Source organism: Colletes gigas, unplaced genomic scaffold, assembly GCF_013123115.1.
Source record: "Colletes gigas isolate AHSC1104 unplaced genomic scaffold, ASM1312311v1 Colletes_gigas_Sc00011, whole genome shotgun sequence".
NCBI lineage: Eukaryota > Metazoa > Arthropoda > Insecta > Hymenoptera > Colletidae > Colletes > Colletes gigas.
In genome coordinates, this window is record NW_025106640.1 from 2,290,602 (window position 1) to 2,316,263 (window position 25,662).

Here is a 25,662-nt window from a genome sequence, read left to right on the forward strand (position 1 = left end):
TATTGGATTGGTTACTTTGAATAATGCATGAGCCTCGATCATTGCAGGAATTTTCAGTACGGTATCCCTGCTATAATTGAGCTTCTACCCTACCAGGACCCACAAAAGCCGGGCTACGAAACAGGACAAACTTTTCAACAGCCAAATGACCAATATAAATACAGTATATCATATAATCCTCGAAAACCATTAATTCTGATGAAACAATATTCTTTCTCGAAGAACACAATTTCCTGAACGAACTATCATTTTTAATCATGAAATAATTTCGTATCTTCCAAGTCTGTTGTTAGAATGATTTTGTCGGTGCCTCTCGTGTAAACGTAGTTTTCAAGAGACGATAAAGAACAGCTTTACTTAATTGCGAATTCTTTTTCCTCGCGGTCCACCATTATTATAATACCTTGATTAAAAAAGAAAACAACCGAAGCGGACGAATTACTCCCACGGCGAAACAAAATCAACGAGAACCGAGCATCCAATTCCGAATCCCGGCGGATTAAAATGGCCAACCTGGCGTTTACTCCGCCGCGAGTTACAATTTATCTTTATTATTCCAATTCACGCGAACGTTTCAACGTTTATTATGTTAACTCTGTTTCGTCGTCCGGGGCCGGGTGAAACAAGGACGATCGATGGACACACGGAGAAAATTTGCACAGCGATTCTGGATGTTCCCTGGCGTTACGTGGAAATTTATTACGTCCATCTTCAGATGGGAGTAAACAAAAAGGAGTAGAAAAAATCTATTTAACAAATCGGTGAAAATAAAAATTAATTCCTGACTCGAGTATCTCTGGATTGATTCTTTTTTCTGCTAATTTTACACAAGTTTAACACCATCTTAAAAAAAAAGAAAATTTTGAAATAGAGAAAGTGTTGAGGATGCTGCAAGAATTTCCGTTTGTGCAGTGGATGTATATTTTCCATTTTCTAGAAGTAAATTGCAACGACCCCAAAACACAATTATACAATTTGCATAGATACGTTACGGCGGAATTTCGCGAAACACACTCCAAAGGGATTATACGCGTAGCAGAAGGTTGCCATCGCATGCGCGACACGTTCGATGACCTTTGAAACAGTAAATTCATCCAGTCGGGTTCGTGCAGCCACGGCACCTGACCATGTTTAACCATAATAACCGCTAACGACTGAGAGTTTCCACGTAGGAACTTCTGGAAACGAGGCGTTTGCTTTGCTACGGAGAAAACGACCTAACGGCTGCCTAAGCTGAAACGCTAAATGTCGATTACAGACCGGCCAACAATTCGGAATTTCACTTGGAAAGTTCCCACTCGTTACAAAGGGCTGACTTGCCGCGAATCCACGACAATTTCAAAGCTGGGGCTCTCGAACAGCGCACGGAAAAGAATTTTTTTCGTTCGAAACGGGCAATTAGCAGGTAACGTCTTCGTTACAGTGAAATTGTTCGAGAAAACAAAGAGTGTAATAGAGAATAATAAAAATGATTTTGGTGTACGCTGCAAGAATTTCTAGATTATTATATCATAGTGGGACTTTTTGGATTGTTAACTGGATTGTTAAAATCAAAGATTATCGATGGAGGAGGAATAAAGTTCGAAATCGAATTCGAGTTGTTTGATAAAAGTATGGAGCAGTTTTGACCGTAGCTTCAAATTCCTGAATGGAGGTAGAAAATTGTTATGAACTCCCAAAATAACGTTCATGTTCACCAGAATTCTGCTGCACGAAACCGTGTTCGTTTGTAAAATTATTTAATAAAAATAACGAGCGGTAGCTCCAAATTCCAAAATGGAAGTGGAACATTGTTATGAACTCTCATTTAATTACAGACTGGAAATACCATTCATATTCACCATAATTATTCTTTAAAAAACATTGAATTCATTTGTAAAATTATTTAATAAAAGTATCGAGGGGTAGCTCTGACCGTAGCTTCAAATTCCTGAATGGATGTGGAACATTGTTATGAACTCTCATTTAATTACAGACTCCAAAAAGCGTTTATATTCATCACAATTATATTATGCAAAATCGAAGTCTGTAAAATTATTTAATGAAAGTATCGAGGGTTCTGACCGTAGTTTCAAATTCCAAAATGGAAGTGGAATATTGTTATGAACTCTCATTTAATTACGGTCTGGAAATACCATTCATATTCACCATAATTATTCCATAAAACATTGAATTCATTTGTAAAATTATTTAATAAAAGTATCGAGGGTTAGTTCTGACCGTAGCTTCAAATTCCTGAATGGAGGTAGAAAATTGTTACAAGCTCTCATTTAATTACAGACTCGAAAAAGCGTTCATATTCGCCACAATTATTCTTTAAAAAACATTGAATTCATTTGTAAAATTATTTAATAAAAGTATCGAGGGTTAGTTCTGACCGTAGCTTCAAAATCCTGAATGGAGGTAGAAAATTGTTACAAGCTCTCATTTAATTACAGACTCGAAAAAGCGTTCATATTCGCCACAATTATTCTTTAAAAAACATTGAATTCATTTGTAAAATTATTTAATAAAAGTATCGAGGGGTAGCTCTGACCGTAGTTTCAAATTCCTGAATGAAGGTAGAACATTGTTATGAACTTTCATTTAATTACAGACTCCAAAAAGCGTTTATATTCATCACAATTATATTATGCAAAATCGAAGTCTGTAAAATTATTTAATAAAAGTATCGAGGGGTAGCTCTGACCGTAGTTTCAAATTCCTGAATGAAGGTAGAACATTGTTATGAACTTTCATTTAATTACAGACTCCAAAAAGCGTTTATATTCACCACAATTATACTATGCAAAATCGAAGTCTGTAAAATTATTTAATGAATGTATCGAGGGTTCTGACCGTAGCTTCAAATTCCTGAATGGAGGTAGAACATTGTTACGAGCCGTCATTTAATTACAGACTGGAAACGGCGTCGATATCCACCACTGTAACAACGTGTATCTCTCGGAAGGGGTTGGAAACGCTCGAATAAGCGTGTATCTAAGGTGGCAGGCAATTAGTAGCGTTATTTGATGGGCAAACAGCGATTAACTATTCCGAAGCGCCGGAGGGAACGAGATGGACAGAGACGAAGAGTAACCGAGACTTTGTTAAGGTTACAGTCTGGACCGGAGATTGTATCCAACCAACATGGACCACTCACGGATTTAGAAACAAGATATTCAGTTGCTCGAAGCAATAACAAGAATTGTTTGCAACTATCTGTCGATCGTTTTGAAAAATAGATATTATTTTGAAACGATTCTCTGTTCACTGGAATTGAAATATCTTTTACGTCGATTAATTTTTGACCTAAACGAGTTGTGTGAATGCATTATGTTGCTCCGATGTTGCATTGTTGCCCGTTAATCGGACGATCGGCTAACCGGTACAGTTTAAACGCGACCGAATTCCTTGTCGTGAATGGTCACCGGAAATCGGATGTTCATTGTTCGATGTAATTTTACATTATCGTCGCGACGACACCGACGACGCATGTTTTCTGCGTGACTCGACCGGCGCGTTCAGTTTTTCCCCCCCTTCTTTTTCACCGTTTTCGTTTCATACGCAAATTGTAAAATACCGTTGGACGCAATCCTGTGACATCAATTACACGCAATTCTCTTTTTCACGCTGTCGTTCTTTTTTTTTACACGGTTTTGAGTTCGCTCGTTATTCCTTGAAAATAACTACATTTTCATTGACAACGTTTATGTCGCGATTTTTCCTTTTATTTATATTTCCAGCATTTTTATTTTACGTGGATACACGTAACGAGGAATTTTAATTTTACTTTACAGGAAAATACAAATTTTACATTACTATATGAGAAACATTATTCTCGAAAAGCTGTAATGTGATTCTCTACCTTGGATTTAATATAAATATAATTTAACGTGTTACCGTTTATTTGTTAATATTAGAGATTGCGTTTGGTCAAGTAGATTAATCCTATTAACTTTCCGATATCAAAGTTCCGTTCGAATGATGTACTTATCGGTATTTTCCAATACGCTTGTAATTAGCACGATTAATACGCGTGATTATGCCCTTGTAAACGATCGATCGATGGACCTGTTTTAATAGATTTCACAATTAGAGCTCACCAAAAAGACGCTTTCTCGTTTAATTCGATTAATACCCTCGAGTTCGCGACTTTGTTTTCAAGACAGAAAGACGTCTACTTTAACTTTTCTGTATTTGTCAATTAATATCCATTATAGACTATACATAGACTACACATTTATAAAAATGAACATTCTTACAGGTTGAAAATTTATTACGTGATTAGAAGATTATAAAAATGTGTTGTTTCATATATCGATGGTCGAAGTTTGTTGTTCATATGTCGAAAGTCGAAGTTCGATATACACAAATCGAAACTCGAAATTCAGCAGTGCCCGCGCCAAGTACATACATTGTCAAATTGATTTGGTTCGTCGGTGAATTCTGTTAATATAACTCTGCAATATCGATAATAATAGTACGCACGTAATCAGCGTAAACTGCATACCTCATCAAAACCATGTTTTCACAGTAGAGCCTTGAGTTGCTAATTAAGCGTTAGATGTGGGCGGTCTGTGTTTCGAATTCAGTTTAGTTTCATTATTACAATTACAGGACGCGGCAAAACAATCTCCCACATTTTGATCCGCCACCATCTGTGCTACCATTTTACTAAATTAATAGGAACAAAGGAAGCGGATAACAATCGGCCATTATCGGATTACGCGAAACACCATATTAGAAATGTTCAGCCTGTTAAATTCATTCGTAGATCATCGAAACTAAAAATAAAATAAAACAAGTCGATTGGCTCAATAAAATTGTGTGGTGAATAATATTGCTCAAATATTTTACATGTTTGCGTATCGAATGCACCGAGAATGGCTTCTTGAAATTTTGGGGGTCCAACCGTCGAGTGAAAAACATTTTCGAACAATTTCGATCCCCGAATTTGGATTCGATCCAGGACAATTCTCCGGGCGGTTGTGTTCGGTGTGTTTTCCAGCGTCCTCGGAAAAACGTCCTTCCCAATAAAGGGAGGCCTACAACCGGGGGGTTTCCGGCGAAATTTCGTTACACGGGCCGTGATTCCCCAGTCGTCGACCGAGAGTTTGAAAATTTAAAGGGTGCAAATGAGAACCGGCGCGACCCCGAAGCTGCAACGCCTCCACCGACGGGGGACGAAGTTTGCTCCCCCGACGAAACAGAGATTTTTCGAGTCACGTCGGTTTTACTCGTCACCATTTTTTTTTAAGAGACTCTCTCTCCACGGTAATTCTTTTTTTTCCCTCCCATGCAACCCCTCGGGCCAGCGAACCGTAAACAACGAGAGGACCCAGGGCTCTTTCATCGACGTCGTTTCAGCGGATTAAAATTCTCGCTAAATGCTCAGTGCTTCCTATTGCTACTATTTTCCTTTCTTCTTTTTTTACTACAAATTTTTCAATTCTAGTTTCACCTCGGGTTTCTAAGAGTCGGGGAAATATGGGGTGAACTACATTAACCCTTCAGGACATGAATTCTCGTTCGTTGTTTAGTGAAAATAAATGGAAAGATTTATTGCGTTTATTGGGAATTAGATAGTGTACTGGGCTGGGGAAAATTTGAAATAATTGGTAATCATTAAATGGTAATAAATGGAAAACATTGATATATGAGTAAATACTATTTCGTTAAATGTTTAAATCATGAGAAAATACTACTTACACGTTCAAATGTAGAAAACAGCGAAGTGAAAATGAGACATGCGAATTTTAAAATTAATCATATTTCGTAAATGCCACTCGCTATCTTCTATTGGAATAATTATTTCTGAATGCAGATGTCTTATGTTATCGACAAAAGTACATAATACTATAAAAAATTAAAGGACAGAAACCTCCTATTTGCAATAATATTAATTTAAATACCATTACTCCAAATACTATACTGTGAAATATTACTACTTCAAATAATTATGTTATCGACAAAAGTACATGATACTTTAAAAAGTTAAAGGACAGAAACCCTCTTATTTGCAATAACATCAGTTGAAATACTATAGTGTGAAATATTACTACTTCAAATAATTATGTAATCAACAAAACTACATAGTACTATAAAAATTAAAGGATAAAAACCTCTCATTTGCAGTACTATTAGTTGCAAAAATATTCCAAATACTACACTATGAAATATTACAATTTGATGAAATATCATTTTCCTATATCTCAATGAAATACTCATTTCACAGTACGTATGAGAAAATAAAAATATTTACATTCTATTTACTATTTTCCCACAGCCCTGTTGTACGAATATGAGAGTAACTATACACCGATAATTTAGTCACCGATCGAACAATATCGAAGAGAAGAATTGGGAACCGGAAGCAAACAAAATCGTAAAATAAAAATTAGAATTCGGAATTGCGTTGTTTCAAGTCCGTCCACTCGAATAAACGCGTTGTTTTTATTCGTCCGGCGATAAAAATTTTGCTCCCGGTCGACAAGTGACGTACCTTTTCGACCCTCGTCGGGAAATCAGGATGAAGTAAAAAGAGCTGAACCAACAAGCAACATTTCGGTCTGGAAAGCTGCTTAGCCGCTCGCCGCGTTCGCCTGGTTTAGCCTCCCGCGACTATTTTCTCTTTTCCAAGTTGGAAATAAAGCCGAAAGGAAAGCAGTTCGACACGCCTCCCAGACGTTCGAGAGCTTCGACCGCCGCTCTTTCCGCGAAGGATGAATAACGTAAATATTTCTCAACGGTATCGTAATCGTTGTAAATTGTATTTTTCCATCGCGTATTACCAATAACGGAGAATCCAGTCTAGAATTGTCGGAGATTTACGAAAGGGAAATAAACGATAAGGAGGTACCCTCGTCGTGTTGTATCGTTTTAACGCCTGATTCGATTCAACAGGCCATTCTATTGTTCGAGCGCCAATCGATAGAAATCAGTCTCGAAAACGCGCGAACTCCTCGAACGAGCAACGTTGAAATAAACGTTTCCGGGATCAAATAAATCGCACTCACCCACGTGGAAAGCAACGAGGTGTCGTAATTCAGGATCGACGCCCAGTCGAGAACGTCTCGATACGTCCTGGTAGCCCAGCTTTTGGAGAAATTGGTCCTGTATCTCCAGCGGTTTCTCGCGGCTGGCCAATCTCCTTCCGGTCTCGCCCCCGTACTGAAAAAGAAACCAACGTAATCTCTTAATGGATCTTATCAAAAAGCGCGCTAAACGCGGCGTAGAAATCTCGACGGGTCGCTTTTTATTTCGACGCTCGCTCAGAAAAATAAATGAATTTTTTTTAAATCAAATTTTGTATCAAATCATGAATATCTCGTTTCTAAAAATTCCCACACCGCGAAGATTTTTAATTAACGCGTCTACGGGAACGCTGTTTCGTTAAAATAATTATCACCTCGCGTCACGATAATATCGTCCAAGTACTTACTCGTCTCTGTTATTTACGTTTCGTTGTTCCGTGGGAGATCCAAGTGTTTGTTGATCCACGGTTCGATCGAAACTGAGGCTCGAGTTTCTCGATAACCGTGTTTATCGTCCTAGCGGGATTTTAATATCGTCGACTGTGAAAGTTTCAGATTCGTCTTCGTTGTAAGACAGATCGCCCGTCCCTAAGAAACTGTTTCCCCGAATCGTCGATCGAACGGTTTCTCGGAGGGGGGGAAAAAGTCACGGTTCGGTCAAACACCCTTTTTAGGTGCAATCAGTCGGAATACGACGAACTTTGATCTTCCCGGAATCGCTACGGCGAAATCGGTTTTACTTTTTCTCCTCGATCTTTGATCTCTGTCGACTTTATGTATTTTTATCTCTCGCAATTTTTCCACCGTTCGCGCAACAACGCACAAAAGATTCAGGACATCTTCACTGTACTGTCTAGAGGAGACTTCGAACGTTGAATGTGGAATCTTACATATTTAAACTATTAATAGGAAAGTTTCCAGTTTATCGATGTTTTCTAATTTTGAGTATTCGAGTTCGAACGTTTTATTTTTGTTTCACTGTGGCTCCCGTTGTATTTGCGGATGACACAATTTTCGTTTATTGACACGGAAGCGCGACGACTGTTAAAAGTTTATTCGGGAATATTATTAAATATAATCGACCGCGAGATTTTTACATCGCCGTTTCGTCCACGCGCAATTAAAATATCTCGTTTCCGCTCGAAACGAATATTCGCGAAAACGCGACGTTTTTCGGATACAGTTTTTCGCATTAGCGCGTATTGTCGCCGTTTCTCTCTGAAAATACTTGTTTCGTTGATTGCTTTGCGATTGATGGTCGAAAAAAATTAATTCTTTTTTTTTTAAACGTTACTACGGGTAGATATATTATTAATTTGGTGAAATTTTGAACAGATCGACGTGGTATAATGAAGACCATTCTTAATAGACATTGGAAAATATATAATTATAAATTATTAAACTATTCTCTGTATAAAATATGTTTTAGATCAAAATTTTTGGGTTTTGAGAGAAAATCGACTTTGAATGCACTTTTGCATATCACCATGTCTGACCATTATCGATTATTACTACTTACGGTTGTTATTATACACACATTTACACTGTAGTTTCGTTCGAAATTGACATTCAAAACTATGGGTTCGTCTGTTTTAACCAGACCTATCTACTGAAATAAATAATATCAACGACAATGTTGCAAGACCAGCGTTTTAAGTAGAAACATCGAGCGATGGTCAAACTCGTTAACCAAGCCAATCAAGTAAGAAACTTACAATAAACGACCACTGGCATTCCCGAATAAAAAGGAGGGTAAAGTCTTTGAAAGAAAAGCAAAATCCAATATTTTCAAAGGAAAAGTAACGGACCGATTCACAAAGCAAATAAGCTTCCATGTGGTTTTCTTTTTTCACAAATATTGGACTTTTCTTCTCTTCTGACGAGCTCTCTGTTGTATAAAGCTACAAAAACTTTGCGACTTCCATAAATAAAAAACTACTGTTTTCTCCACAAAAACGTATAAATACCTACAAAGCTACGAGCCTGCAAAGGGTTGATAAATAACTAATATTTTCAGTTAATTTTCATTCGAAGTGAGGCAAAGTATTGCAACGGACCAGAGAAAAATGTTTCGCGACGCGTGTTGGGTCCTCGTTAGGTAAATTCCGAAATCTACGAATGAAACAAAAGGCAATAAGCATTGTTCATTCGTGTGACAACGAACAGACGCGTGCACATAAAGGCTGTCTATATGTAGAGACGACTGCAGTTCCTGCAATACTCTAGAGACGCAACCGTGGATTATTCCCTTTCTCCTAAGTTCAGCAATTCAGCGTAATTTCCTTTGGAGCCACTATCATCGCCGACAAAGCTCGTGTAGCTGTATACCCAAATTGCCATAAAAGCGCATCCTCGTTGAAGGCGAGCGAGTGTCCTCGCCACGCTCAATATAGAGTCCGATCTAATGAGGATTTGTCTCTAAGCTACGTTAAACCATCCGTCGTTCAAATTTGGCTCCGATAATACAGACTTCGAAAGAAAAAATAATCTAACTTCAAAAACACGCACCAACTATCATAAAATTTATCTCAATAAACAAGAACCTAAAATTTCCTCCAAGTAAACATTTCCCTCCTCCAAAGCAAACTAATTACTCGATTGAAAGCATATTTTTTCTTAAATCTAATATATTTATACACTTTTCTTTAGAATATTATTAAAATCTTCACGTTTATTTATCACAAAATTTTTCAATATTCAGTATATTGAATTTTTTTCTAGAAAGTCCGTAGGACAATCAAAAATGATTTTAATTGACCCCCGCAAGCGAAAAAACTTATTTCAGAACGAATTGAAATTTTCCCCCTGTTGATTTTTCTTAGATCCATTTCTGATTTTTAGTCATTTTGTTTGACGCCTCATGGAAAAGTTGTCTAATATTTTTTTATAGGTACCAATGAGCTCTACTTCAGAAAAAAGTTTCATTTAAATATATTCACTATTGTAGGAGTTATGGCTGTTTGAAAATTGGATTATTTTTATGGGGTTTTTCTCACTTTACGGGGTCAAGAAACAACGTTTTCAATGTTTTTAGAATTTCTACATATTCTTCACTAAAATACGCGTTGTTTGCTTTTTTAAACATTAAAATCATCCAATCTGTTCAGGAGTTATGACATTTTAAAGATACGCTTGAAATTTCAGGGAAAAGTTTTATATATGGTCAGACATTCAATTTTCGGTAAGGAATTTTTTTCTCGAAAGTGTGTAGGAATTCGGGAGTATGTGTAATGACCAAAAATGATTGTAATCGACCCCTGCAACGAAAAATAATTTTTGTAAAACGATTTGAAATTTTTTAATTTCGCCGAAGAGTTTGTCCACCTTCTATTATAGTGATTCGGATAACCAGGTGCCAGATAATCCGAACAATACTATACCATTCGTACGTTTCTTGATTTTCGTCTTATTTTGGCAATCTCCCATTAAAATTTTCCCCAGAGATGGCCGAACATACTGTATATTTGATAAAATATTTTGTTCTCGATCGTAAGTTTTCTATTGCCGACGAACGAGTATTTTATTTCACCGACGTACGAATTTTCCCCCCGAAATCTGTTATTGCGGTTGCTATTATTCCAACGCGACGTTCTTTTTGCCGGAATAGAATTCCGGGAACCGGGACGAAAATTCTTTTCAAACACGAAAAGCTGGAGATCCTTCCATCCGCCAAAATCTCATCTCCAAAGAAACGGGATATTGCGAGCGAGCCAAGCTTCGCGAGAAGTAGCTTTTCGCGAAAAAAGATTCTTCGTTCCATCATCCATTTTCCGATCGGTCGATTCGATTTCGTCCAACGATCCGACCTGTCAACTTGGAAACGTATTGTCGCGTGTGTCGATCGTCGGACTACGTACGAAAACAAATGGCGCGAATTCTCTCTGAATTTCTCTTCACAGAGCCGCGTGCAAAAGGTCTTTAATGAAGGGTCATTAAAACCATCGTTATTTCGGTGGCCGTTTCTCTGTATACCTTCGATGAATTGATTGGAGACCTTTCAGCGTCGCGGACGCTCACAATCAGTATGGATTTTCGACGCTGTTATTGCGGATTTGCGGTCCCATTCGAATTGCTAAATTTCGAGGACAATTTCAATCACGATTCGGTGTACTTGATAGAAAACGGTGATTTATACGCACTGTACTCGGTATTGCTTGCTCGTTCTTTCAGAAAAAAACACTATTTGATCGATAGCTTGCAATTTTTGTGAAAATTGGTCTCGGAATTATTTTTTTGATACAAAATAATTCGAAGTTCTAGCTCGAAATGTCAACTACGTTACTTTTCATGGATTGGCTTAAAAAACTCGATTCATGACTATGTATATGACTCGATATATGACTGGGATATAATATCATAATTTATATTCCAAATTTTAAGTTAAAACAATTCTTGTGTCGAAACTATGTGTGTTTCAAAAGTTTCACCTGTTATTTGGATTAGCTAATTGTCAGAGAAGCACGGCGTTATAGGAAATGTTTAGGTACTTATATAATTTTATAAACTGCTTTTCGAATTTCCAGGCACACGTAAATTTTCACACGCTTCTCGTTGCCATCGTTCGCTCTCGATTATTCATTTTCTAAAAGGTATTCTCTTACCCGCCCCACACAAACTTGTTTCCCACAAGACAAAACTGATCCTCTAACGTAACTTAAAACTAACACGTTCCCCGGACGCTAGATGAAAGGACACTCTAAACTAACGCTGCCTCTAAAACACGAAACGCTGTAATCTAAATGTTTAGCCTCTATATTATGTTAGAAAATTGAAATTTATATTTTAAAATAGAATTACGTTTCACGCTGAAATAATTTGCCTAAAACACAAGACGCTATAATCGAAATTTTCAGTGTCTACATTACAGAAGAAAATTGGAGTTTAAATCTCCAATAATTATATATAATATAAATTTCACTCTGTAATTGAAATTCTAGTATAAAATTTTTTATTCAAATATGAGCCAATAAAAAATCTCACGAGACCATAATGAGTTTTGAAAAGGAGAACTGCGACCCTTGACCCTTCCATTCTACTGAAATTAATTTTCTCCATTCTCTTTTCCAAAGCTATCGCAGTTTTCTTTACGTAAAAGTAAAGCACGTGCAAATACCGAGGTCAACAAAAATTAGACGAGTGAAATAACTACAGAATGCTCGACTCCACTTTTATAATAAATTACATTATCAGTTTCTTTTTTATTATTTTTTGCTATAATAATTGAATTTTATTACACGAACCCTTTAATTAAAATCGAGCGAATAGACAGGACAGACACTTTTTTATAAAAGCAGAAAACGACAACGGATTAATCAATGAAAATATTTAATTTTTTTTTTGTGTAAAAGATTCTCCAACGGTTGTTATATTCCTACAAAATTACAGTAAAAAAAACAGTAATACTTTTTATTACTTAAATTTTCTTCCAATTAAAACCTGTAAATATATCATTTTGCATAGATTCATAAATTTAATAATTCATAATTATCAATAATTTTCGCTGCAGTTGGATAGATCTTTATTTTGTTTCTTTCGATTAAATTTCTTAATAGAAAACGCGATCTCAAAGCGGAAAAATGTTCCTCGTTTTTATTCAACGTCTGCATTTAGCAAACGGCACGGAACTGTATCAACGATTGTTTACCATTTTTCCCATCCTTTCTGCACAATTACATTTTTCATTACAAAAATCCGGCTCCTTTGAGAGGGATCGTCGTCGTATTACGGGCGACCCGTGCTCGCGTTATTTGCTGTCGCTTCATTACGAGAACATTTCGTGTTATTTTATGCCTTTCAGAAGGGATAAAAAGTAATGCGTCTTTTCAGAACATCCTTTCATTTCTAATGGCTCGCGTTTTATCTCGTCGCTCCTTGGAACTCGATTCAATTACCGTCGAAGAACGCAAAGTTCAGTTACGAATATTGTTTAAAACTTTTCGTTGATTAATCAGCGTTTCGTTCGTTTAGAAAAATAGTGCTTTGAAATCATTTAGAAACAATTCGATTGTAATTATCGCCAACGTGCGGGAGGATTAACGGTGTACAAATGATACAGTGTCCGATGACAGATATTTAATACTGTAATTATCAACAACAATTGCAGTATAATTACTGTTTTATCGTGCTCGTTAATTACCGAATTAAACGCCTCGTTTCTATTGTATCGCAACACTCTGTGCAACGCGACGCGATTTTAACTCGAATATCGTTGATTATTTTGCAATAACAATCTACGCGCGCCTAATCGATGTTCTGATTATCGTTACTTCGTTGAAAATTCCGTTGTTTCGTTTAATTATCTCTGGTCGATTAGTGGATCGAAATTTATTAAGCTGGAGAGAATTTTAATAGCAAAATTCTGCATAGTCAAAAGCTATAGACAGATTCACGAAAGAAAAGCTTCAGAGATCGTGTGTTTTTGGAAAAAATATTCTATGCCTTAATTGAATAAATAATAGAACCATTTTACTTCGCGAATGGGATGAATCATACAAATTCAATCTAAAATGCTTGATATTTTGTAATAGATAGTGAAAATCTGTCTCAGAATTATTAAACAGTTTTATATTCTTAAATGAATTATTTTTTAATTAAATACTGTGGTTGTAAATATTTGATTTTTATTGAATTTTTTAAAAGTTTAGTTTGAATGATTCAATGTTTTCCTAACCCAGACCTAACCCAGAGTTTAATAATAAAAATTAACAATAACGATAGTTTTAAATTGATTACATTAAAATTCTTATGAAATATAAATTATACAAAAAATTATTATTGTAATTATTAATAAAATTGAATATAATTCATATTTAAATGTAATTTGTATATTTTCCATTTATTATTTGTATTCGTATAATCAACAATATAAAATATATTTATGTTGCTCTAAACTTGCCTGCAATATGTTCAGCAAACATATGCGTGGAAAGGCGAATATCTCTCTGACGTGTGAGCTTTGACACTGTGCATTTTGGAGAAATCGCCACGATCTGGATCAATCGTCTCGTCACAAAGGATTCAGAGAACGGAGGACGAGTGATCGATCGATCGAGGGAGGGAAGAATGACTGCGAGCAAGTTATCGAGCGCGCGAAACGAAGACAAGAGGCGGAAAGGGCAGAATCGGAGGTGAAATTGGCGCGAAAAGAATGAATCCAACGATCCGGACGGTTTTAGCTTTAAAATCCTCGTTAACGTCGTGAAAGCCTTATTTTCGTTCGATGGAAACGACATTATCGATTCGCCGGACCGCACGAGAGAAACTAGGCTGCCTGTATCCCTTCGGAAGCTCGCTCGTAATTAACAAAACTCATTATAAACGTCCAGCACGTGGACGTATCTAGGTTCGCCATGGTGATTTCGCTCGATCGCCAAGAACGATCTTCGAACGCCTCGCGAATATGAACCATACGATCCCTTAATTGACATAGTTATAATAATTTTATAGTAATTTTTGGTCCTCATTCTCTTGCAATAATCGAGACATTACTGGTACCAATCAATGAAAAATCTTTCCCAGTGGAATAATTATAAGGTTTACGAGAATATTTCTCGTTTAAATAATCTCTGACAGAAATGACAAAATCGTTGACGTTAATTGCAGAAAACGTGATTATTTAGATAGACGGTTCGAACGAAATCTATTTCGACATTAATTTATAATTGTCCCCGAAAGACGCTTTATCGATAATTTCGTCCAAAGTATCTCGAGCTCGGGTGAATAATTCCTGCGTTAAAACTAGCTTGATATAATTTTAGAGGAATATTGAATAATTTATATCGTCGACTGGCTCGAATTCCAAATGACGCCTCGCTCTCGCTTAATTAATCATCAACCTAATATAGTTGCCTATTTTGAATCCCACGAAGACGCGGTGACGCAACAATTTTATATTCAAACAACGGAGCAAATAACACGTTAGGTGAAATTGTCAGGTAGAGAAATATTATAACTATTACAGAGTATTATTATTGAGTTTTCTGGTGATTTCAATGCCATAGAAAACTCTAACCAAAAGAGTTAATTGAGAATTAATTTTCGCCACATCAGAGTAGTTTGCTCGATCCAATTTACCCAAATGCCAAATAAGTAAATTTATTTACGCGCCATTTTAGGACGAAGATCAGAATTGATATCGATAAATCTACCCCAAACTTTGATTCCCCAGCCAGTTTCCTCGCGGAAAAAATTCACTTCCCCGACTGCAACTTTGAAACGTTGTCGGCCTGCTCGCGAGGAGCAATTTACGAGCTGTCGCGTTTAACGAGTCTTTTTTTACGGTCTGGCGTTATTTAACGATTGTTGCTTTACGACATGTGACGTCGCTACACGATTGCCCCTTTTTTAAAAGGCCGTACCTTTTTATATTGCACGCTTCCAATGGCGGATGGAGGGGGCTGGAGAACGTTAGAGAGAACGAAATATTCCGTTTAATGGTCCGCGATAAAGTCACGATCGCTTCGTCAAAGGGCACTTCGCGCTAGGCCGAACCGGCGGGCAACTTTACGATTTTTATGAAAGCTGTAATCTGGACGACAGCGACGAGTATTTATTTACTCCGATCTATTTTACTCGGAGGAAGTTATTGGACACTTCCAAACCTATGGTACGATTCGAAAAGGGGTGAATTTACACGTACGAGTAAAAAATGTAGACGTCGACCATTTTGTGCCAGAATATAATGATTTTTAATATATTCGAAATTTCGTTTTACTGGAAGATTTTGTAAAATAAATGTTCTCTGATTTTCTGTATGTATAATACAAAGGGGACGTTTTTTCAACTGTTGTACAATACATTAGACTGTATTGTTTTTAGGAACTTTAAATATACACTAATGAAACAATTTTCATATTCTACTTTGTGTGTATTTAAAATTTATCAACAACAATTCAGTAAAAATAAAGATTTTTAAAATAAATTTTGAAAATAATTCTTTTGATTTGATCAAATTTCAAGTGTAGCTTGATATTTTTAATTTATGTAAGAAATATGGTATTTCTACTTTGAGTGTTGCATAGTCATTGTAATATGTATTTTCGTAAAAGGTTTTGGTTGTTTTCCTTAAATGGTCGACTGTGGTACCAAGTTGCAGGGCGCCATGGAAACAGGTGTGTTCCACCTGCGAAACTGTGACAAAGGAAGCAGTTTATAATACGTGACTGACCGGTTCACGGAGCGAACAGGTGTTTAATTACATAAGTGAGGAGCAAGTTCGCACGCGAGTTAACCGTCCGTCTCTCGAATTCTCGGGTTTCAAGAATTTTGACCCGAAATACCGAACATTAGCCGAATTCAACGGATTCTCCGATGCACTGTGTCCCAAAAATCGCCCTACATTTTGCTCCAAATCGAATACCTTCAAAATAAATGATTCCAACAAAGCAAACAATTCTTTTTTACCGAATTATAACGTTATTAAACAGACAGTGTTAACAGTTGTTAATATTGGTACGCCCTTGAGATGTAAAATAAAATAACTTTGCTCCCAAAAGCAATTTTGAAAAAGATAATTCATAATATCATAACTGTTCTCGAGAGTCCAATAATTTTTGGATTAATTATGGAATAATTACTGGGACTCTCGAGAACGATTATAACACCGAACAAAAATTTTTTCTCAATTTTGAAATTTCTTCTGGGAACTAGATTATTTTAAATCAGACCAAAGAGTGTTTATCCATCGCTTCTGAAATGTTTATTTTCAAATCTAATCTCATAGAATTTTCCACGCGCCAATTGTTATTATAAGCTGGAGAGAAATTTGATCGTGACGCGACTCCAGAGATCCGCAAAACGGATATTCCCCGTTATTCTCCTCGAAATGTTATTTAATTTCAGTCTGTTGACGTTACGGGCAAACGTGTAATCAATATAGACGTCGCGATTAAACGCGAGGCCGTGATTTATCTCAGTGGCGTGTTCGCGATTCACTCTCGTTCGGTGAAAATCACGAACTGCGATCCCCACCCACCGGCTGGTCGGTTCAATTGATTGAAAAACTCGTTATTTTTTAATTAATTTCACCCTGGCACGGCCGAGGCCACGGCGGGGACGAGAAATCCTCAAAGCTCGATCGACGAGCGAATCGGCTCGAAAGTCGCGGAAACTCTTTCATCGATCCCTCCATTCGAAACACTTTTCTTAATACTTGATAAATGCCTCGTTTCCGTCCAATTCAGTGCCGCTGTTTACCGCGAATGGCTTTTATTCCGTCTCTGCGCTCGACTTTTGTCGTCCGGGCCATTTTTGTAACGAATTTATCAGAACTCAATGGCGTCGCGGAGAAAATTCCCTTGAAAGCCGAATGGTCGTTTATGCTCGTTGTATTTGGTACAAAATTATACGTTGAGACCATTGATATACATTAATAACGAGACACGAATCGAAAGGCTGTTTAAATAATCGGTTTGCTACGTCGATTAAATTATTCGAGACCAAGTTCCCGAAATTTCCTTTGAAACAACCCCTTGCAACTATGGTTGAAACTTCAAATGCACACACACACGCTGGCTCGGGCCATAAATTTCAATTCCTTACCTCAGGAAATTGCTTGCAACATTCTGTGACTTTCCCCAAGAGATATCAATTATTAATGTAATTTCTCTTCGCGCGAATCTGTTGTTTTTCGAACGAAGCAAGCTTTTAAATCTGAATGAATTTATAATTGGAAATATAATAGAAAAATTGAATAAATATCAATTTTAAAAAAGGCACTATACCAAAATCTAAAATTCTAGAATCTCTTTTCATTCATTATTAGTATTACTATTATTATTATTACTTTGTACAAAAGCTTTAGTATAAAAAGAAGTAATATATAAGAGAAACAAAAATTTTGTTATGCATTCAAAGGTATACAAAAATCCAGTTTGCATTATGCATTTCTTTTTCTTGCTCATCATATTTTGCATACGAGTAAAGGATAAAAAGAAGTTTACAAAAATCTACATACACAAAGGGATCGAAGAAACAACGACGGCCATTGTCTTTTGGAATAACAAAGTCACGTGACCTATTTGGCCAAGAAATTTTTCACCCATTCGAATATTCACTAGAAACTTCTCCGACGAGTAATTATTTTATTCCTTTATTACGTAATCCCAGGTAGAGTCGGTTTTTCGGATAGAAATTTTTGTTTTTAAACTACGGCCCAGTCGCGTTCCGTGACATTTCCCAGTTTCGAAACTCTCTTTTTCCCGGCTGACAATTTTATCAACTCGCGTCATAAAAGAGCAATAGAACGGCCGGGCGAAACGGCATGTCTGCTCGCTGACGAATTTCATGTCCAAATGAAGGAAAAGTACGTCACGATTGCGGTGAAACGCAAGTTCGCAAGTACCTAACGCCTATCTTCCAGCGTCGCGCGAGCATGACGGATGAGCTTGACGCGTCAGGTCTGTCAAAACCTCGAAATGCACTGTCAGAGTGCGAGAATACCGAGCAACGGTGTAAGTCGAAGCGTTAATTTTGCGTGGGGAATTCCGTTGAAATTGCAGGATAATAATTTACGTCTTCGAACTTCGAATTCGATGTGAATTTATCCGTTTTGTCGATAATTCATTCTGAATGTAATATTTATATTTTGGGAAATTTAAATACGACGGGAAACATTTTCTGATGCTTCTAGTTCAAAATCCTATAAATCAATTTATAATCAATAATATTTGCATTTTTGTAATTTTAAATTTGGTAAGAATTTCCTTGATTTTCGAGAGACAATTATCTCTTTAAATTTGATATTGCAAAAGAAAATCTAGATTTTGCAGTGAAAAACAGTCCTGAATAAGGTGGAAAAAGAAACCGGAACTGACTCGATCCCTTTCGAACCGGATGCTGCTTTTGTCCAGTGGAATGACTGATGGCTAACAAAAAAATTCTTCAAATTCGGGGGTCGATTTCTTAATTACTCTGCAATCAATCTTTCGGTAAAAAGAGTCCCCCGTTAATTCGGCCAGTGTGAAGGGAACGAGCGTCTGCGCAGCCGTCCCTTCGGGTGTGTAAAAAGCGTCAGCGTTTCGGGCGCTTAATCTGGATAACAAATGATCTTAAAAATATCCGTCACGTCGGCCCTTTAACGGGTGAAAAAGCAGCCCGAGTCTGGGCAAAACGAGCAACCTCGATTTAGTTTCGCGCGGCGCAAAAAGGGGTTCATTTAGATATCAGACGCACGAATAATACAGATAAATGGCCGGGGCCATGTCGCCTTTTATTCCCTCATTTCGCAGATGGAATTCCAATAATTATTAAACCTTTTTTTCGCGGTCACCGTGATCCAGCAGTTTTTTCCAACGATTAAACGCAAAAGGAACGCGGACATTGTACTGTAATTGTTATTTAAAAGGAATCTGGTGAAAAATGGAAGTTATTTTCAATTTAGAGGGTTGAACGTTCGAAATTTAATATCCTTTTTCCCTCACGAGTGTTTACTGACAAGATTCACGCAGTAATTACACGATTTTACAGTGTTTCCCGCATAACTGCACGAGTCGTATTTCAGTTAACCGAAATGAAGTCAATTTTAGTACCGAGTGTTTATAAATGAAAATTTCAAGCTTTACTACATATTGGACTTCTTGGAAAAGACAAGGGAGCTCAAAATGGCTACCGTTCGACAAGAAGATGGAATCTTTCGTTTTTTTTACGTTCACCGATAAGTATCTCGGTTGGCGGCGCACGAAACTTCCTGTACATCGAGAAAATTCATTTGTGCGCGCAAGAAGGGGAGGAAAAAAAACCCGGATAAAAAGACCGAAGTCCATCAGTGTCATTATTGTGACCGTCTGTACATAGGCGCCGAGCCACTCGAGTACCCCCGTTAGTTGCATCCGGAGCTTCTTTCAAGAGGTTGCCTGCTATTTAAGGCCTCAGCCTCCTTTGATTACTGGCGCGTACCTCGTTATCTTTGAGAAGCCAGGCCACGTCGTACTCATTATACAAGGTCGCTCTTCGCCCGTCCGCGGAAAGGGAGGGAAAAGTTTCGGCGTAACAAAATCGGTTTGCCGGGATGAGAAAGGCAAGCAACCCCCACAGTGAATCCCCGCGTTTCGAACCCCCTTTTTACGCTTTTACGTTCCAATCCCGGTCGTTGCTTCCAACGCTACGCACTAAAACACTGTTCCCGTTCCACCCTTTCGATCGCTGAGACGCCAATGCACAGTCTGTATCGCAAATATTTGCACCCCCTCGATGTTTGCTAAAGAAATCTGCTCGAACCATCTACCTTGCAGGATTTTAAGATTTTTCTTAAAACAATTCCGCGATAGCGTTCACGGAAGAATCAAAAGTAGAATGAGATCAACAAACAGATTTCAACCACTTTGAAAACCACCGAAGGGAAAAGGATTTGTTTCCTCGGGGAAGAAAAGGAATCGAGCTTCGTTTCTTATCATTTTGACTCTCGGGAAGGCCAGGAAGTCGTAAAGCGTTACCCAGGTGGTTCTACCTGCGAACACGGGTCGAAAATGTATAATAAATTGCTATCGTATCCGGGCAAAATCGATTTCGAAGATACACGACTACACGCCCGTTTGATCGATGATTCTTGTTGCGCCGCCAATGCATTCGCCAGAGCACTCGTCGTTTCCCAGAGTCGACCGTCGGATTTGTAAAAGGAGAACGGCGTGTCGGATGACGATATTCAATTTATAATGAAACTATTTATCTTTTATCAAAGTATCGGAGGCAAGTCAAGCATTCTGGTGAAGATTAGTCGATAAGCAAAAGAAGTTCGCGTAGAGAAAGTTTATCTATAATAAACAGAATCTAAACGAGAGTGGGAAATAAATTTTTCTCGCCGTTGAAACGAATCAAATCGCGGCCCAACTTTCCGTATTCGAATACGTCCATCTTTCGGTACCTTTAATCTCGTTGAATATCTGTTTTAACGTGACCCGAAACGCGTGGGAGGTGGATGTTATTGGTTATCGGAGATTCAGAACGATCACGTTTCCAATATACATGCTATCCGGTAAATGTATAAAGAGAAAGTTAATAAAAGCAACTCGAGTCTGCATTGCTTTACAAATACCACCCCTATCTCGAACATACAGACTCCCCGAAACAGGAAATCTGCAAGAACATCCGACGAACAAAGTGTTCCACGCCGTGGGTCGTTTTGTTATCGGAATTATGGCCACCGACGATATTGAATTTTTGGTAGTTTTGATAACGCGAGACGTTTTCGGGAACGAAAATAGCTACTGTTTCAAACCCTTCGGCCGTTGGAGTCCATTTTATTGTACATTTTCTATTCTCTATTTATTTTCGACCGTGGATTTACTTGTCGCTAAGATTCATTGTTAAGAAAATTTCCATGGGGCTTTCGAACTTGTATTAAGTTTGGACAGCTGTTTAATACGTTATTTTATATTTGTTTACGCATTAATTATACGATTTTACGGTATTACCCGGATAATTGAACGAGTCATATTTCAGTTAACCGAAACGGAGTTAATTCTAGTATCGAGTTTGTTTATAAATGAGAATTTGAAGTTTTCATGACATATTGAACTTTTCTGAAATAACCATGAACACTTTCGAAGATATTTGAATGGACATAATTCGCGAGACACACTGTATATTGAATATGATTTTTTTCCCCCAGCAATTGTTGACCATCGAGGTTAATTATATGATTTTACAACATTCCCCGGATAAGTGAACGACTCGTATTTCAGTTAACCGAATAAACGAAGTTAATATAAAACAAAGTCCTCCAAAGAATATATTCTAGTTCGTTAGTAAGCACGGGGATGATTCGAGCGTACTGCGGGCCTTGTTTCAACAGTTCTAAGTAAATTCAGGCTTCCTTTCATCGAGGATGACCGCGACTGTAAATTATACTTGCCCTTTGTTCGCGGAGAGAACGATAGCCTCTCTGTACGGGTCTCGCAAAAATGACGAAACGAAATCGCGCGACTTATCCCTTCACAGAGGGATCTTGTGGTTCGCCAGGATTTCCGGTTCGCTCTGTCGCAGACGTCGTTAATGCTCGAGCACGCGATAAAGCCTGAGGGGGATATTCCGTTGAAACCCCTGGCATTTTTTCCCCGCATTTCTCTTCCCTGTTCGCGTCTCTTTTCGCGAGGGTGATCCTCGTTTTTTGCCCATTTTCATCTTTCTCTCGAATCGTGCCTTCTTATCGCGTCTCGCTTCGTTTCGCGTTCACCGAAACGTCGAAGATTACTTCACCGAGGCACCCTCTGGTATCTCTGTTTTGGAAATTAGTCGCCAACGAACCCCTAAAACTAATCGTTACGAGCAACCCCAATTCATTTATTTGATTATCTGGGGCTAGAGATTCGATTACAGTCCCTATCACAGGACAGGAAATTAATTTTGTAAATATTCTTTAATTAAGTTTCATATTGTTAAGAAATACTAGGGAAGAAATTTAGAAATACATTAAAATGATAGATAATCGATTCTGCAATCCTGAGTATAACCCAAATAATCAACGAAATAAATTCTTTTTACAAATTTCCAAATATATTAAGCCCTCCGGTATAATGTGAGACCGATGGAGCCAAATTTTTTCAAAGAAAAAAAAGAGATCGTTTCGTCACGAAATTATTCATCGAGATCCCGTCGCGTTCGCGAGGCAAAGTCCAAAGACATCCGAGACGCCAGTCGTTCATCATACAGGCGGTGTGACGTCGCTGAACATTCCTCATTAGTATGTCCGACTCCCTCGTTAGGTTCAGCACGTAACCTTTGCGTCGTAAATCAAATGAATAATTAGCCGCGGAAGTTCGGAGCGTGCCTGAATAAACAGACAAGTCTAACAGCCTGTCCCTGCAGACGTCTTCAGCAGCGATATCCAGAGTATAATAGACGTGAAAAGAACGGCAGAGAGAAAGAATGTACAACGATCCCTCGTTAACGTTCGCTCGGGGGTCCTTGATGTGAACGTTATCGAGAGAGGCACTGTAAAATTGATCAAATTCCAGAATACTGACAAGGGAAGGACCACAATGATAGCAACCAAAAATAATTTTTTCAGAACGATTTGAAATTTGTTTTTTACGTCGAAAAATTGTTTGGTCGATATGGAACTTTAAACGTTAATAACTTTTGAACGAAGCCTAAATCAACAAATTTCTTGATTTTCGTCTTATTTTGGTCTCTAGAATCTCCTATTAAAATTTTTCTCAGGAGAGGCCAAACACCCTGTATGAATAAAAAGAATTCAATTATGCTAAAATTTACATGTTCCTTCAGCCTCTGAATGCTCCCAATCTCCCAGGACCTTTGATCTCGAAGACTGTTTCATCGCGATCCAAAACGTCGGAGGATTCTTGGCTATAGAACCCGGTAAATGAATAAAGAGGAAGCCGATAAAAGCAACTGCTCGCTAGCTTTCCAAATATCGCTCCAATTTCCAAAGCCAAGACGTCGAAGATAAAAAATTCGCGAGCCCCATAGACGTAGAAAGAGCCCTTCCACCCCGTAAATAATTAACGAAGGTTCCGGGCGATGGTTTACCTGAATAAACAGAGACAAGTCGTCTCCTAACAGCATGTCCCTGCAGACGTCTTTAGCGGTGGTGTCCAGAGTAAGATAGACGAGGCTGCTCTCGATCCCCGTGTGTATCCTGACCCAGCCACTCCCGGTGCCCACGTCCACGCCGACCCCCGAGTCCCACGAGGAATTGAAGGTCTCCTGCAACCTGGCCACCTTGGAGTTCCTCGTCCCCGACGAAGGGCTATCGTTTTGAATCGAGTCGCTGCTGAAGCTGTCCATCTTCTTCTCCTCCCGCGACGCCTCGACGCTATCGAATCTCTCGATGGTCTCGTCCAGATTCTCCAGGATCTCGTTCTCCAGGGTTGTTTGATCGACCCCGACGCCTTCACCCTTTCCATCCACGGTGTTACCGACCCGATCGATGGTGTCGCGAGTCCCTTCGTCCCTGTTTGCTCGTGTACGATTCACCTCGTCATCGATTTTCACTTCGTTACAGCTATTGGAATAAGTCTCCGGGTACAATCCGGAGCTCCCCAGACAATCCTCGCCGTTGATCGTCGCGTCTACGTGCCTCCCCGACGAGTCGTTCGGGCATCTTCCCTCGTCCTTCCTCGACCTGGAGCATTCGGATCTCGTAACGGTCCTGGCTTTATCGTCCTGGAAGCCGGGTTTGGCCGCCATGATGAAGTTCTCGTTATCGCAGATCCTCGATCTCGAGGTCTTCGTCGATCGTTTCTTGTCCAACGCGGCCACCTTCTCGCAATGATCCTTGGAGAACGTGAACTTGTTGATGTCCAGCTTCCGTTGCCTCAGTGAATCCTGACACTTCCTAACGACGCATTCCGTTTTCGTTCTGCTCTTGCGTTCCTTCTCCTCCGAGATCGCACGACTCCTACCGATCTGCACCTTCGACACCGTTTCGCCCACGTCTTTGCCCTCTTTGCGCTTCGACTTTTGTTGGAACCTCTCGTAATTCGCGAGAATCTTCTGATTCAATTCGTGAATCAGCTCCAACCTCTTGGTGATCGAATCGTTGGTCTTGTCCGTCTTCTTTCTGCCCCATCGATTCGGCCCCTCCTCCTCCTCGTTCTTCGTCGATTTCTGAGGCAGCTGCCTCCTCTGTTTCTGCTTTCTGCCCGACGAACCGTCCCCGGGTATCCCGATCTCGTACTTCGAGTCGCTTTTGATGACGTTCTCCTCCTCGTCGGGTCGCTCTATCACGTCCACGTCGATCGACCACGAGCCACGACGTTTCTTCTCCGCGTCCTGACGGAATCCCGACACGTTCATCAGTTCCAGACCCACCTTCGCGTTTCTGTTCTCGCGACGATCGTTCCCGTTCTCGTTGATCGCGTCGATATCCGGCTTCTTGCGATTCTCGCTGAACTCGATGCCCCTCCTGGCGTCCGGTCTCACGGACAGACCTGTGCTGGAACCGCTGCTCAGGCTGATCCTCTCGTTCAATTCCCAATTGATCGCCGGCCGTCCCTTTGTATCGGTCACGTTCCTGCTAACTATGGGACACAGACCCAGCTTCTGATTGAGATCTTGTCGGGGGATCGTTTGTCCAGCCGTGTTTGCGCTGCCACGAACCTTCAAACCCCTCGTCGACGACAATCTGCGGGACCTTCTCAGCTTGCCCGCCGTGTTCGACATGGTTTCGACGCTGGATTCGCTCGCGATCACCATCCTGATTACGGGATTGTTCCCGTATTTTACGATCGTGGGGTCCTGTTGGCGAGAGATGGAAAAGGAAAGGAAAGAGGTGGCATCCTAGCAGACTCTGCTTTAGACGCCGGAATATTGGAAGGTCGAGCGCTTGCGAGAAAAACGGTCCCTCTGGCGGCGAGTACTGGAGGCGATGGACTCAACACGATCATCGTCCTCGCGTTGGAATTGAGTTCCACGTTCGAGAGGTTGGCGAGAAGAAACTTGACATTGTCGAGGTGTTCTCGTTCGTCTGTAAAAGTGAAAAGAACCGTCAGTGTCTGGGTAAAATAATTCTGAGGATTAATCGCTGCGTTGAATTGAGCTTATAATCGTGCAATTTCCCTCGTTCCAATGTGAATGAAAATCTCCCGGAAAATAAACCGTTCATTCCAGATGCGTCGAACGACGCGGATTATTAAAGCAATTTTGAAAGACAGAGAGTAAACGAGCGTCTGTACAGAAATTTTGCGAA

The 25,662-nt window shown here is 39.1% G+C and overlaps 1 protein-coding gene across 1 annotated transcript in view; it reads right to left on the reverse strand.

Moving 5' to 3' along the window:
- Nucleotides 1–25,425, reverse strand: part of LOC122398152 (PH domain leucine-rich repeat-containing protein phosphatase 2) — a 97,265-nt gene extending 71,840 nt beyond the window's left edge. The window contains exons 1-2 of the mRNA XM_043397814.1: nucleotides 23,502–25,425; nucleotides 6,999–7,152 (exon numbers count right to left, since the gene is read on the reverse strand). Of these exons, the coding sequence (XP_043253749.1) occupies nucleotides 6,999–7,152; nucleotides 23,502–25,169 (1,822 nt within the window). The 5' untranslated portion in view covers nucleotides 25,170–25,425. The remainder of the gene's footprint in view (nucleotides 1–6,998; nucleotides 7,153–23,501) is intronic.
- Nucleotides 25,426–25,662: the final 237 nt, after the last annotated feature.